Source organism: Xiphias gladius, chromosome 19 (genome assembly GCF_016859285.1).
Source record: "Xiphias gladius isolate SHS-SW01 ecotype Sanya breed wild chromosome 19, ASM1685928v1, whole genome shotgun sequence".
Classification (NCBI taxonomy): Eukaryota; Metazoa; Chordata; class Actinopteri; order Istiophoriformes; family Xiphiidae; genus Xiphias; species Xiphias gladius.
Genome location: NC_053418.1, coordinates 19,988,728 through 20,003,636, shown reverse-complemented (window position 1 = coordinate 20,003,636; position 14,909 = coordinate 19,988,728). Strand labels below are relative to the sequence as shown.

The window sequence follows — 14,909 nt, the reverse complement described above, 5'->3', positions numbered from 1 at the left end:
GACTGTATTCAACTTTATCCACAGGTGTAAACAAACCAACCGCCAGAGTTCGAGCCTAAATAGGTACTAAGTCGAACAAGACTCTGATCAATCAAATTCACTGCACTCACACTAATCCAGGAGCATAGAGCAATATGCAGACCTTGAGACATCTGCTAAGTATGGCAGCCATTGTCTCACTGCTTGTTTACTGCAATGGTGATGACTGACACTGTCAGCTCACTCTGTCCCATTGACCCCATTCTTTTTCTTTTTCTTTCTTTTTTTGATAATATGGAGGATTATACCTCCAAATTCTAAATCCCCTTCAATTATTTGTTACTTTGCCTCAAGGAACGGGAACAGCTGTATTAATTTTCAACGTTGTTCTGTTGGAAAAAACAAACACAAGGAAGACACAAGACAAAACAAAGCAGAGACTGGATAACAGACTGCTAAAAATGCAGTCAATTACAGAACAAACCTAATAGTCTAACTATTAGGTTTGTTCCTTAATTATACCAAAAATGTCTACCAAATCAGTCTGCAAAAGTCCCTCAGAAAAAGATATACTAGATATAATGATGTTATTATTCCTATGAAACTCTGGTGGACAAAAGCAGTGAGGTAGACAATCTACACGGGGCTATGTATCACCTAGTGTGAGCAGAGTAGCCATTTAGTTAATGAGCCCCAATGGGGACCTCCAATGAAGCCATCAAGACAGTTCAGAATAACAATGGTCAACTAACGCCTTTCTAATTGAATGGAAGATACTGGGAGGCAGGGGGAGTGGGCCTGGAACAGTGAAAAGGAGACAGAAAAGGGGGGGGGGGGGTGCGTGGGGGAGGAGGGCGTCTTTTCACTCAGATGCCTGCCAGGCTTTAACGAAAGTACTTGTTTTCTGGGGGTGGGGGGTGTGACATGCATTGGGGGATGGACGGGCTCGAAGGAACACTGGTCTCCAGCAGGGATTATTTTAAGGAAGTTTATACAGTCCTATTTAAATTGTATTTAACGGCCTACCATTCCAAATAGTGTTGGTTAACTTGCATAAAATCTTGCACGTTTCTTTGGAATCAGCATTCATCGTCACTTCATACACCATGTTCTTTGACCCAAGTGTGGGATTTTTTTTTATATCATGAACCCTCTTATGTGACTCCAATAGTCATGTTTGGCTTCATTGCTAACTGGTGTGAAACTAGTGTAAGGTCGCAGCACTTGATTAACCTACTGTTAGACACGCTAAATTGTGATACTTAGCCAGATAACACTTAAACTGCCGCAGCAAACAAACCAATGCAACAATTGGTATTACATATTATAGGCCTTTTAAAACTTCGTGAACAACTGGTGTGATTCAAGCTTGCAACAAGTAAATGTATCATTGCAAAATCTGCATCAACAATGCTAACTTGGACCTGTCAGCCTCATCTAGACTTTAAAAGTCTCTGGACAACGGCTGTCATGGACACTGCAGTGAAATGCCTCCCATGTGTGTCAAAGCAAGGTATTACATTGTTGCTACTGTAGGACATTGCTTCAGGTAACAGCATCTTCTCTTCTCGTTTTTCTGCAGAGAATGTGTGCACAAAGCCTGTAGTGTCTAAAATACACTAGGATGATAGCCTGCAAACTAAAGACATACTTCTCTTGACACCCCGAGTACAACATTGAAAGCAATTTAGTGGGAGCAGGCCAAATTAAAAGCATCTTGCAAATCTGAAATGAATTTCAGAAGAACACTAGCATCTACACTGCAAAATACATGTCCTTATAGGAGACTACGAGTGACAGCACATAAGATAAAATCAGCTTTAGTAGGGCAAGGTCACAGTAAAGTATATATATATCAAGATCCGGCATGAGCACTGCAGTGTGTTCTCGGTAAGGAATTGTCATAAATCATTTTTTTTTTTAAAAGAAAAGAATGAGTAATGTGTCTGAAGTCTGAGAGGCTGTCAAATGCAAGCCTCGACGAGGGTGGGTGGCAGAGAGAAATTTATATCCCCAAAAAGAACAAAGAAGTAGTTAGTACTCCTTGAGAGGCCACTCGGAGGGAATATGGCGGTCTGGCAGTGCACAAGGAACTTTTACGCACGGCCAAAGTTTTTTTTTTTTTTTCCGAGTGCGATAGAATAAGGAAAACACAGTAAAGGCGGACATATCCACAGCGACACTTACTGTTCTGGCACTGGGAGACAGTGAACCATTGGACAGGTAGGGGTTGGTGAGGTCTGGGATCATGAGAAACGGGTAGCCGGGATAGTGAGGACTCTTGAAAAAGCCACCATCTTGCTGCCTTCTCAGCGCTGCAGGGATAAAGAAAAGTCCGGGTTAATAAAGGCAGAAGAGCGGCATCATTTCCAACTATAGTACACAAAGTGGCGAGGCGGTGCTTTACTTTTACCCTCACTGAAGTAGTCTCTTGTTTTCTCATAACTTTCTGAGTCGGGTCTGGCTTGGGGGCGCCTCTCTGCTTGCTGACAATGAGAGAACACACACATACACACACACGGAGGGGGAAGAAACTATTGAAACTTTCAACACTATGAAATCACATCTGTCGTAATGCTGAGCGGTGTGGAGAAGGTGTTACATGTGCACTGTCCTCACCTCGGAGTCTGATGAGCTGCTGTTGTTTTCCGACTCGTTCACTAAGGAGGACTTCACATCATCCAAATCCCTTTCCGCGGACACGTTCTCGGATATCTTTTCCTCCTGCTCCCCCTCGTCTTTAAAAGATATCATCTCATCATTGGCCCCCAAATCATCCCCACCACCTCCGTTCAGCTGTGGCATTTTGGCGGACCCGTGGATGTATTCGCGAGGAGGAAGAAAAACAGTCGCAACAATTGCCTCCTTTTTTTCTTTTTCTTTTTTTTTTTAAATATCAGATCAGTGTAGTCCAAGCGAGCCACTGGAGTAGTAAACCTACTACAAGAAACTGTTCATGTTTCAAAGCTCCCTTTTCATCCCCTGAACGCGGTCCCGTGGTCCATGACGAGTCTTGCAACAACAATAATCCACAGTTAAAGTTGCAACAAAGACGCCGATAGAAAATATCGATGAATATTTGGCGTCAGTGGCCGGATGCGCAGCGACTTGGCAAAGTTTCGTCTCCTTCGCAGCTTGTGGACAACTTGTGGCCCCTGCGTGCCTCTCCTTGTTGTGCTGCTGAGGAATGGGACTCTCGCCTCCTCTCACAGATCCCGGGGACCACATAAACTAAAGTCCAAGCGACGGAGGGGTTACTCGAGAAGAATAAGCACGTCCGGTTTCATCTCCTAATATCCATGAGTGGGAAAACAATGGCTCGAGTAGCAAAAGAAGAAAAAAAAAAAAAAAAAAAAGAAGAAGACAGCAAGAAAAACACGAGACCGTCGGGCTGCAGTTTTCTCCACTTCTGACTCGCGTGCTTTCCCCCCCCCCAGAAGTTGTTCCGTTGCTTTTCCCGAGCGGACACAAAGCTCATACACTAGAAAACAGAAATAAGACCCGGTGCGAAGTATCAAATTTTCAGCTGGACGTGGTCGCCCTTTCCCTCCACATTGCTGCCGGGGAATGCGCCCTGAAAACTACTTGGTTGTTGAAGTGGAAGAAAAGCGCAGCCCGTCCGAAGAGGAGGAGTCTGCGCTGAAAACCGACACTTCATTCACCACCATGTAGATCAACTATTCTTAACCCTCAAGCCACCAACGCGCAACCACCGCAGCACACAATGAGATGAACAGAGGAGGTCTGTGCGTGTAGAAGAAGCGTAACCAACTAAATCCACCACAAAGTTTTGAATGATTTTTTATGTTATTATTTTTATTGTTATTATTATTACTATTACAGAATCAAGGCACGACCCCCCCCCCCCCCTTTCGCAGGTCTTGTTGAAATTAGCACATGAGAATATGCAGGAATGACGTTCTTCCCTAATGATGTTTTATTAGTTTAAGTAAACTTGAGCTGCAGTCTATCATGTGGTGTGACCAGCCAGGACCTCCAGTGTTGTCAAGGCAAGCACGAGAGACCACACTGCCTCCATCTGTGTGAAAATGACAGGCCCGACTCTCGGTGAGAAAGTCATAATTATACACCGCCATGTAAATTGCAGGTCTGCATGTCCTGAAACAATACGCTGGGAGAGACAAAGCTCAATAACACCTGGGATAAGCATGGCCTATTATGGCACAACTATAGGCATGACAGAGTGAGGCAACAAGCCTCTGAACATCCAGGAAAAGCCTGGCTCACTTCTCTCTCTCTGTCTCTCCCTCTGTCTCTGGCCCCATTGTTGATTTGAGGAACAGGATTGGAGGCCTGATTTTGCAAGCAGTCCTGGAAGAACAAAGGAAGTGGTTGCAACTCTTTTTTCTTTTCTTTTTTTGTTCCTGTGGAGTAACCTGCACATAAATCTGAATCATGGCACATTTAAATGCTTTAAAAAGGAATGTAGTGTTTGCACACAAAGCATTCAGACTTGCCAGGTTTTCCAAGGTGTAACACGCATAAGTTAGCTGCTAAGTTTTAATCTCTTAGAACACTGCCTTACCCCATCCTACCTTCACCTTTCTCAGTCCAAATCCACTGGACCTCAGGCTTTTCTTTAGGCTGCTTCTGATGCAATTCGACAGGCTTCCCCAGTTTGAGAAAAGAAGTAACTGAGGTTGTCGACTGCGTGTCAGCAAGCTGAGGACTGACTGACAGTTCACCAGGGTCTCCACGGGCCTCATTAGATCCCAATTCCTCCTGGATGTTTGTGTGTGCGTGCGCGTCAGTTTGTGTTATGTATTCCGTTAAAAGCAACATATAGTGTAGTTGCATACTTCATATTCTATGAACTGCATGCATCATGGTTATAAATGCATAGAAATACACATTTGCACTTGCATGCACACACACAGGTGAATATTTGACCTCAGGGCTACACATCATTGTTTTTCTGGGCTATAGTATGCAGAAAATGTAACAAGGAGGGCAATTTCCAAGTGATGCTCGGACTAGTTGTTCTTTTTATCCATCTAAATTTGTGTATATTTTCCCATATTTTCCCATACCCTAAACTAACACAAAACACAGAAAATACAGCCCCCCCCCCATTACATCTCATGTCAGAGATGTAATGGTATCTGCATGTCCCAGCAGGTGCAATTACAATTATTCAGTACTCATGAACCGTATCCTTATAAATGATTAATAAAGAAATCAAATATTAAAACAAGTCAACACAGAAAAATAATAATGAAATGTATAAGCAGATGCTGAACAGGAATATCTCTCATATACTGACATTTCTCACTCACGCATAAGTTTCAGCAGCCTGCTATTAAGAGCCATTGGCATGTGGTAGGTAAACTGTTGTTCACAGTAAGCTGTAACAGCACAGTGAGATATAACACTTCTTTGATAAATACATTTTAAAAAAAAAAAAAAAAAAACAGTGTATCAGAAGTGTTTTATTCCAAAGTGAGAAAAAAGACCATCATTTCAAAAACAAAAGGATGCCTATTGTTATAAAACCGTTGATGGCATTAAAATAAAGATCATTAATTGGTCGCTTTTAGCTTTGCTTGGAGAGCATAATTATTTTGTGGACAGAATCACAAATATATTTACTGACTGATGGATTTCAGGTATCTTTGATGCGTTTTGCTGGTACAAAGCCTCTCACAATGATTTATTCATCAAACCAGCTGCACATTGGCTTTTTGGAAAACCTGAGAATCAAACATTTGTTGAAAATTTATGTCTTTATACCTGATATATGTGAAAAGGGATTTGATCTCTTTTTATATTTACCTATGTATCACTCCCCTCTCCGTATGACTGCCTTGTTGGAGTAGGATTGGTTTTAACTGGGAGTTGATGAGGGGTCAGGAGAGATGCGAACAGCCACAATCTTAGCCTGGGGGCAGATCGACTGGTGGCCAGAAAATTTATTCAGAGGGTGCTGTCCCTGCATCTGTCTTACTTTGAAGTTGCTCCGCCAACTCTGGCTTGTCGTACGTGACTGTGTGTTCATTTTTTCGCCCTCGCTAAAGAGAGTGCAAAAAAAGCAGAGATGGAGCAGTCGTGTGTGTTGATGTACACGTGTGTGTGTGTGTGTGTGTGTTTTCGCAATGTGACGTGTGCTCCTGTCAGAGTGTGCTTGGCTATGAATGTTTGTGTGGTGTTATGTGAGTGCATGTGTGCGGGTGCATGTCTGAGAGGCGGTGAGAGTGGAAGAGAGAAAGCAGGAAAGGGAGGATAGAGAGAGGGAGAGATGCTGTGTGCCAATCCATACTCGCTTTTGAGAATTCAAGGTCATCCTTTCATGTTTTGCCAACCGTCGGTCAATCAGTTTCCAATCAAAGTGGTGCTTAATTCAGCAGTAATTCCCATCTCCTCATCACGTTCTCGCCTGCACTGTTTCGGGGGTGTTAAAGCAGTTCCCTTGTCTTCTCCCTGATCTGCTGCAGTGTGTTCAACATGTCTTGCCAGGCCAAACCCACCCTGTCAAGCTCTCTAATAATACTAGTTAAAGTGTGCGGAGGACATGTCAGATCACACAATGAGCTACTGCCGCTTCCATCTATCTCACTTCAGGAGATTTAGGTATCGCTTGATTGTCTTTGAAGCGTACCCAAGTCATGTTCCTTCATAATCCCACGAGCCCTCCAAAATGTCTCCATTTGGATTTGTGCATCTTAAATTTTGGAAAATGGAACAAAAAATTGGTCAAAACAAATCATGAAGAATTATAATAGATGTACTCTCTACCTTAATATATCCAATTCTGCTATTCACATAAAATGTTTTATTTTACATATGTACAACACACTGCAATTCACTAATTTATTCATGTTTTTTATTTAAAAAAAAACTGATCCTGTCACTGCTTCGATTTCTCCATGATATCTATATCTTGTTCAGTCATCCTATGATGCATTTCCCTAATCTGACCCTATTACAGAAACAAAAAGTGTGTATCAATGTTCGGACATCACAGAAGGATCAACAGATTTAAAAAACTAAAAACAAAGCATTTGTCTCTTCAACCAAAGGACTGGATCCAGCGCAGATGAACCTACACAACTCTTTTGCATCACCACTCTGCAATATTACCTCACCTCCTCAGTCATCACACTAAGTATGGATGGGAGTGCCTCGTGCAATCATGGATCTCACAAAAATAACCTCATATCCGTTTTAATCCGCAGAAAGGTCCCCTTTCCAGGCTGGTATGGGCGTACATGGCATTTAAGACTGTGTGAGGATATGATTAGATGACAGTTTTTACTGCCTAAAGGGTGTAACTGAAACACTAAACTGTGCAGAGAGGGGAAAATAAAAGACTGTGTTGCAAAGTTTTATTCCTGCCTTTCTCCTTCTCTCTGTTGTTTTGTTGCGTTTGTAGTATCATTTTTCCAGAGGGGACCTGGTTTCGAGACAAGAAAGTGTTTGTCTGCATGAAGAAACACCCAGCTACATGAAATGAGTGTCGACTCTGCTTATTCTTATATGATCAAATCAGAATTGTGCAACAGTTAGTTCAGTGAGAAGTAGACCAACTCATACACTTGTGTCCAGCCCTTCAACTGCTGAGACAGACTCCGGTACAGATAATGAGTGAATGAGTGAACAATTGAATGAGTGAATATTACCTCAAGGCTTATCAATGCTGCTCTTGCAAAGCGTATAACATTATAAGACTTAAAAGACATCAAAAATGTCCAAGTCCTCCAGTGCGGACTTACATGCTTGCGAAGTAGTGCTCGCTCACATCTCTTGACTGAAATACATGTTCCTGTTTTTTGTAGCCTTTTGCAGAGGACGCTTTTAAGGAGCACTATTTCTGAGAACTTCAAAGCCTGCCAAAAGCACTCTCTTTTTGGAGTGTGCAGCAGCTAGAAAATGTACTTATATTTTCCAAATGGACAGGAAGAGGCCCTCAATGGTATTGAGGTGATGCTAATGCAATGTGGCGCTAGTTTTTAGTTTACAGCACAAAAATACAGCCTGTATTTAATACTATTAATCTTTTATTGGCTTGATTTTACATCTATTTTAATTGCCATAATTGAAATTAAAAGAAGACAAATATACTCTGTATTTTGCTGTGTCTATATAGAAAAATGTCTTTTATGGTTTAAGGGTAAAAACAAGTACAGCCAACAATACCAACAGGTCCTTGTGGACACTGTTTACTATGTACAGCTCTTTAACTACCATAATTGTCCCCAAAGCCTCAGCCAGACTCTTTCCAGATGCTGCGTCCAGGCTTTCTGCTATCGCCTGGTTTTATTGATCCAGTTAACATTAACGCTCACAAGGTCACAGTCTTCAACTGTCTGTGTTTTCTCAGCTGAGAACGCATTGCACCGCTCCTCGGAGGATTGGAGAGTCTTTCCTGTGATGTAAACCCTGCCCAAGTGAGAGGCTGTTGACTTTATTTAATATGTCCGCCAGATTTTTTATGAGCATTACACAAATGAAATGGTTTGCATTATGCGTGAACCGTGCGTTCCGCAGAGGCATGCACGGCTGCAGACAGCTGGAAGTAACTTGAGCCCCTCAGTCACTTATCAGCCCTGGCATCCCTGCCATTTCCCATAGCCATCTTCAAGCCAGAAGAATCCAGCCATTGTTTTCATCTCTGTGGGCCCTGTGTTAACTCAGCAGCGCTTCACTGATTGTTGCAGAGATATTAAAGAAAATGCTAGATTTGTCTTTGTCCATATAAACCCTGTCTTGTGACATCCAAGCTCTTGCTCAGTTTGTGCGTGTGTGTCCGGTGTGTGTGTGTGTGTGTGTGGGTGTGTGTGTGTGTGTGTGTGTGTGTGTGTGTGTGTGCGTGTGTGTTTTTGCGTGTGTGTCGAGGGGGTTCTACTTGATGCAGTTGTAGAGAGCAGCTGCACCTGCCCTGTATGTCAACAACAGGGTCTGGAGCAGACACTCAAGAAGAGAGGTGGCTTTCACGCCACTGGCCTCACTGAAGCCGCTTACTTTCCAAAGACAACAATGACCACGCTGCTCGGCTGCGCCACGGAGCTTTTAGGCTCTATAGGCTTGGCGCCTGGTCTGTGTGGCCTTGAGATTATCTCCCGACTGAGTCCTCTACATACAAGCTTATTGGACTTCCTCACGTCCTCTTGTTTTTGTGGCTCTAAAGTTTCCAGGATGCTTTCTGACTGTCTGTTTTACACATAGAGACAGGATCCCCCGTGGGGGTTGTTAGGAGGTTACAGGGGGGTAGTAAAGGGGTCAGGGAGAAACTGTCAGTCTATTTCCTTTCTCTGGCCTTGGGAAACTGCACCACAAGTCTTTTGCATATTTTTAGCGTCCTTGCTGTTTTTTGTCTGCGTGTATCCACAGGAGAAGATAAAGTTATTCCCAGTCCATGAGGACTTTTGCTTTTCACATGGATTACTTATTATTAGTGTTGTCTTTTTAGTACTTTCTCTAGCTATACAATGACCGCATCCAGCACACAATCTGTGAGAATAATGCAGAGGGTCTGGAAACCATCATCTTTATGTGTTGGTCTGTAAATCTCTCTTCTATAGAATTACTGCACAACCCTGCTGGTGATTGCACCTGAATGTCTACAGCTTGTTGCGTGTGTGCACAATCACCGGAGGCGAGAGAGAAAGAAATGTATATATGTATGTGTATGTATTGTAATTCATGAGTATATTTTTACAGTAATATTGCTCTTTTGAGTTTCTACCAAAGTCTATGCACTTTTACTTGAATTTTTTGACATCAGTAATGAGGAGACTGAGAATTGCCATGTCCAACAAAACAGCTGTTCTCATCTGAGTCTATTTGAGTTCAATTTGTGTCATAAATATCAGGTGGATTAGATAATTTGTAAGGGTTGAGCTAATATGGGATAAAATGTTTTCTTGTTTCTAAGCTGTGAGAGAGTAAATACTATATGTGAAAAGTACAGATGTATTTTCCTGTTAATTTGAATGCTGCTATTAATGCAGAGGGTAAAATAGGTGCCATGTTTTGCTGTTAGTGAATTGACACTCTTTGAAAGGAACAGATTCACGCTGATCAGATGCATCAGAACTCTGAAGAACTGAAAATTGATATGACGGTGGAGGACTACTTGTGAAAGAGAGAGAGAGAGAGAGAGAGAGAGGAAAAGCATTTGAAGAGAAATGCCACGAGATAGGTTGGATAATTAAGCGAGGAGCAAAACCCACCTCCCTCTCTTCTTTGGCAAACTTTGCTCCAAGGTCAGGGCAGATACTGAGTCGCTGCATTCAGACCAGAGAGTGAGCTTTCATAAACCTGCTGGTCATGCTCATTTACATTCAGAGACCATTTAGAGAGAATTACCTGAACGGTGCCATAGCCCAGATAATATTGCTCACAGACATGTCTTACCTGCTGCACCACATTTCTTCCCGTGTTATCTCTAGGTGCATCGAAACCTGTCTCTCTCTCTCTCTCTGCAACTAATTCCTTCTCATGTGAGTGTCCACTCATCTATGATTGTTAAAATAGCTGCTGTATGTCTGTTAAATAATCGCAGCATAACTAAACAAGTCTATATGTTGCTCTGCAGAGTTGATGTAACCTTTCCACCACATACGTTACGTTATTATCATTCTTTGTATTATGGCAACAGTCAGCATTTGTGTTGTCACTCATGGGCTTCAGTATCATACATTAAGTGAGGCTAGTACAGTATGGCTTGGGCAATAGTCTGTGGTGAGAAAACAGAATTTAGTTGTGAGAAGAAGAGCTACTGTAAAAAAAAAAGCAGTGAGTGAAGACAACCACCTTGAAGATATTACATGTAAACAGAAAGCATGTTCAACCACATTAACATTATCTTAACCAGACTTTTGTTCTTGCTTTCTAATTCCACAATATAATTATCACTCAGTGAATGGGGAGGTACGTGCCAATAAAAATAAGTCATTTCTGTTTTTTTGCTTTAGCCCACCTCTCCATAATGCTCGACTCTGCAGCTGCACTGCGCCGTGGAAAACAAACAGTGCAGTGCAGCTGGGCTCCTCAAGACAGCAAAAGGGGAATTTTAATCCCTTTTTTTTTCATTTGGCACCAGTCAGATTTATTTGGTCATAAAGAAAGGAAAAGTACCCTGCCATCTGAGAAGGAATGGGAAGAGAGAACACAAATTATGCCAGTACCCCAATTGCAGACTTAGAAACACAACAGGCCAGGAAATGAATCCCCAACAGGTCAAAGTGCTCAAAACACAGAGGAGTCTAATTAACTCAGATAGTGACACATTACTGGGATACCTGGACGGCTCAGATTTGCATGCTAACAGAGATCTGATCTGTCATACTAACAGAGAACACTAATAGCCAGCTAAATATGCAGCAGTGCAGATTTTTTACAGTGATATCATTCACAGTAACAGTTTTATCACCATGACGCACATAAGTACAACAGCCAAAGGCTAACCTACACGTGTCTCTCATCCATTCCCCACAGCATGGTCTGAAAACAAACTATCCAGAGAGCCTCAAACCATTTCCAGCTGTCACGTCCCTGCTCCAGTATAACTCCTAACCTGATATGACAGGGCAAGACGAGGTGAGGGTCAGGCCTCGAGGAGGATTCATGACATGTAACTCAAACTATGAGCATTATATTCATAATTGCCTGTGGTTGAAAAGTGAGGATGACCATGTGCTGCACCTATTGTCTCTCATGTTACCTTTACTAACTTCTCATCTTACATCAGACACCACAACTCATCAAACGTACAATAACAAGGCAAAGAATAACGAAAACCTGCAATTATGCAGTGGTGGTGGAATGTAACTAAGTACATCTTGCTCAGGCATATTTAATTGAGTGCTTCCATTTTATGTTGCATTATACTTTACTGATACTCTGTAACTTTTCAGAGTAAATATTGTACTTTTGGCTTCATTGCATTTATTTTACAGTTAAGTTACTTTGCTACATAACATTTTAAATGCAAACCTTTACATGCACCGTATAAAATATGAGAAATGCTACAGACTAAAATATCCAATAGGATATAATGTTATTAAATTAGCTCAGTCTCGATAAACGACAGCAAAATGCTAAATGTAATCCAAGGGTAACAATCAAATAATTAGTATATTACAACAAAATATCACAGTTGCTGTTTGTCCACATAAAATATGTTTACTTTTGATCCTTTATGTACATTTCACTGATAATGCTTTTGTACTTCTACTTACGATTGCAATTGTGTTTGGAAGTAAAGTGTCAGCTTTTACCTATGATTGTGAGATACAGTAGATATGTTAGACTATCTGCTAATTGTTTGAACTGTACATCAGTTCTGACAAATACATGCATTCATGAAAATAAAGAAATCAGTTTGGGGACAGATACAAATTTGAAGGCTCAGAGCCTTTTCGTTGCTGTCGAGGTGCTGTGGATAGCAATCTATTAGTGGAAAGCTGATAAAATGCAATGCAACAAGCATCTGGAATATTGTTCAGAGCTCCAGCTAGGTTAGCTCTATAAAAAAGATAAATGAGTGTCACTGTGAATGTCCTGAGAATAGCATATCTACTCATCCCATTCCTCCAGTATGCTGAGGCACACACAAGGACAGGCTGCAGGCCCTGAAGTGCTTTGGTTCAAGCACAGTAAAAAAAAAAATAATAATAATAAGACTATTGTTCAAAAACCTTAAAAATAAATTTCACAGGAAATACTGCATGGATGCTGTTTCACACAGACACAAGAAGTTAAACTGATATACAGTACACCTGAGCAGCTGCTGTCAGTTTATGTGTGTAGTCTCAAGAGAGGTACAACAAGTTTCCATCATAGCAGCATGGTGTCTCTGTTCATAAACGTCTGCCGTTCGGCAAGATATTCAATCGCGCTGCAAAAACAGCATTTATATGGCTGTTTATGTGCTACCCTGTTTAAAGGGTCACTGCATTTAGAAGCATGTATCTGCTCCATAGTCATAGCCAGTGTTTAAGCTTTGTCTGTGGTTAAAGTGTAACATTTGTGTGGTGAAAACGGTACAATACAACCAATCCTTTCTTGGCTGTTTTTTTTTTTTTTTTTTGGTCTTTAATGATATGCCTTACCCTCTGTTAGCTGCTTAGATTGAATTTCCCAGTTTTGCATGGGAAGGCTTGTGGACTATGGCTTCCATTAAAGATATGCAAAGAACGCACACAAGGAACAGAGCTCCACACATGTACTGAAGGCAATCAGGACGTTCAATATGAAATAGTCTAGACATTGTCCTGATTTCATTTCCTGAAACTCTTAATAATGGCTGGGATTTTGAATGAAAGACGGTGTGACAAGAGAGGGGAAAAAGAAGCAATTTTAATATTTTGTTTTTTAAAGGGTTTGCGTCTTTGGAAGAAGGGGGGGGGGGGGTAGCTCTTTATCATGCCTCACTATCCAACCTCTTACCTCCCCTTTTGGGCCTTTAGGAGCATCCTGTGACCCCCGACCTTCTGGACAATAGAGGCCAGGACGTTTCCCAGTGAGCAGCGATGGAACCAACAACAGGAACATGAGGGGTGCTCCTGGGAACTAAACTGTTTATTGTGCAGCAGGATGGACGGCCCCCCCATGTCCCACTCACTTACTTTCATACACAATTACAGACACTAATTACACACCTCTGCACAGTAAAATCCTGTCAAGCAACAGGTGGCTGCTTTAATACCTCTGAACCACGCAGCAACTGTTCCATTCAAATGTCCCATGTCTTCTGAAAACTGTTCATGTGTGTGTGTGTTTGGCAGTAACTAAAAAAACAACAAGGATATTTCCCTTTCACTTAAGTCATAAACTATTACCATATGCTGCAACTAAAAAGACACTTTTCTCTTCTTTTATTATTTTTTGTCATATGAAGCTACTGTCTTTGTACATGTCCCAGGACATAGCCTGTGGAAAACATTGTTTCAGCTGTCGCCTTCTCCTTCATTTCGGCTCTGGCTCAGGCTGAAGATGATAAGTTTATATTTAGTCAGACTTTTTATTTGATAACAGTACCAAGCCATTTGTTGGTGCTGCCACTGCCTGTCTGTTTCAGAGGAAATCCCTCCTTTGTCTCTCAAGGAAGCTCAGCAAACTGGGAAAACCTGAATTTGTCATCAGAACTCAAACAGCTGGAACACATTTGATTACAGAGAGTCACCACTAAATGTATTAGTCAACACTTCAGACTAGTTATTACTTAGGCTCTGGAGACTACTCATTGCAAGAGCAGCACAGTAAAATCGTTTCCAGAGCTGTCAATCACTATGCCAGAAGTATGGTGCAACACAGTGACACAGAGGGCTCTGGGGATTTCTCTTTAAGTGCTTAACCCCAAAGGCTTACTGTTTCTATATGACTATGTGTTGGATTTGTGTATGTCCTCCACATGATGCACATTTGATAAGGGTGGATCAGAGGTGACAGACACAGGGGACTGAATCTGATCTCATTCTTTCTGCTCCCTTATTAAATCCTGACAATAAGAGAAAAACAATTAAAAAACAACCCATTAATCATTTTGGAAATGATGAATCCATGATCCATTCTTGCTGTTATAATAACAACAGTCTTTAGTGATATTGTTTTAATCCAAATGTGGAAAGTAAAGTGTGTTTGGACAAGAACTTAATAACACACTACATAAGTGCAGTTTGAGGTACTGGTTTTATCTTCAGTGACACTTCATTCTCTTACGTAAGTACATTTCAGAGAAAAATCCCCCACATTTAATTCACCACATTTCTTTGATAGCTTGGCCTCCGAAAACACTAAAATGAAGTTTCTGCACTAGCACCCCTGCTTGTAAATGAGACATCCTGTAACCAGCTATGCAATTAGACCAATAAAAGCTGGCGCGTTTTCCATGGCCACAGTTAGAACAAATAATGCCTTTTAATAAGCACATCCTTGAAACTATAAATCTTCATATGATTTCATGATGT

The 14,909-nt window shown here is 41.5% G+C and overlaps 1 protein-coding gene across 2 annotated transcripts in view; it reads right to left on the bottom strand.

The window, feature by feature from the left end:
* Window positions 1-3,604, bottom strand: part of tcf7l1b (transcription factor 7 like 1b) — a 33,221-nt gene extending 29,617 nt beyond the window's left edge. For both annotated transcript variants that reach the window (XM_040156214.1, XM_040156215.1), the window contains exons 1-3: window positions 2,599-3,604; window positions 2,393-2,465; window positions 2,167-2,294 (exon numbers count right to left, since the gene is read on the bottom strand). In XM_040156214.1, the coding sequence (XP_040012148.1) occupies window positions 2,167-2,294; window positions 2,393-2,465; window positions 2,599-2,784 (387 nt within the window). In that variant the 5' untranslated portion in view covers window positions 2,785-3,604. The remainder of the gene's footprint in view (window positions 1-2,166; window positions 2,295-2,392; window positions 2,466-2,598) is intronic.
* Between the last annotated feature and the right edge of the window lie 11,305 nt (window positions 3,605-14,909).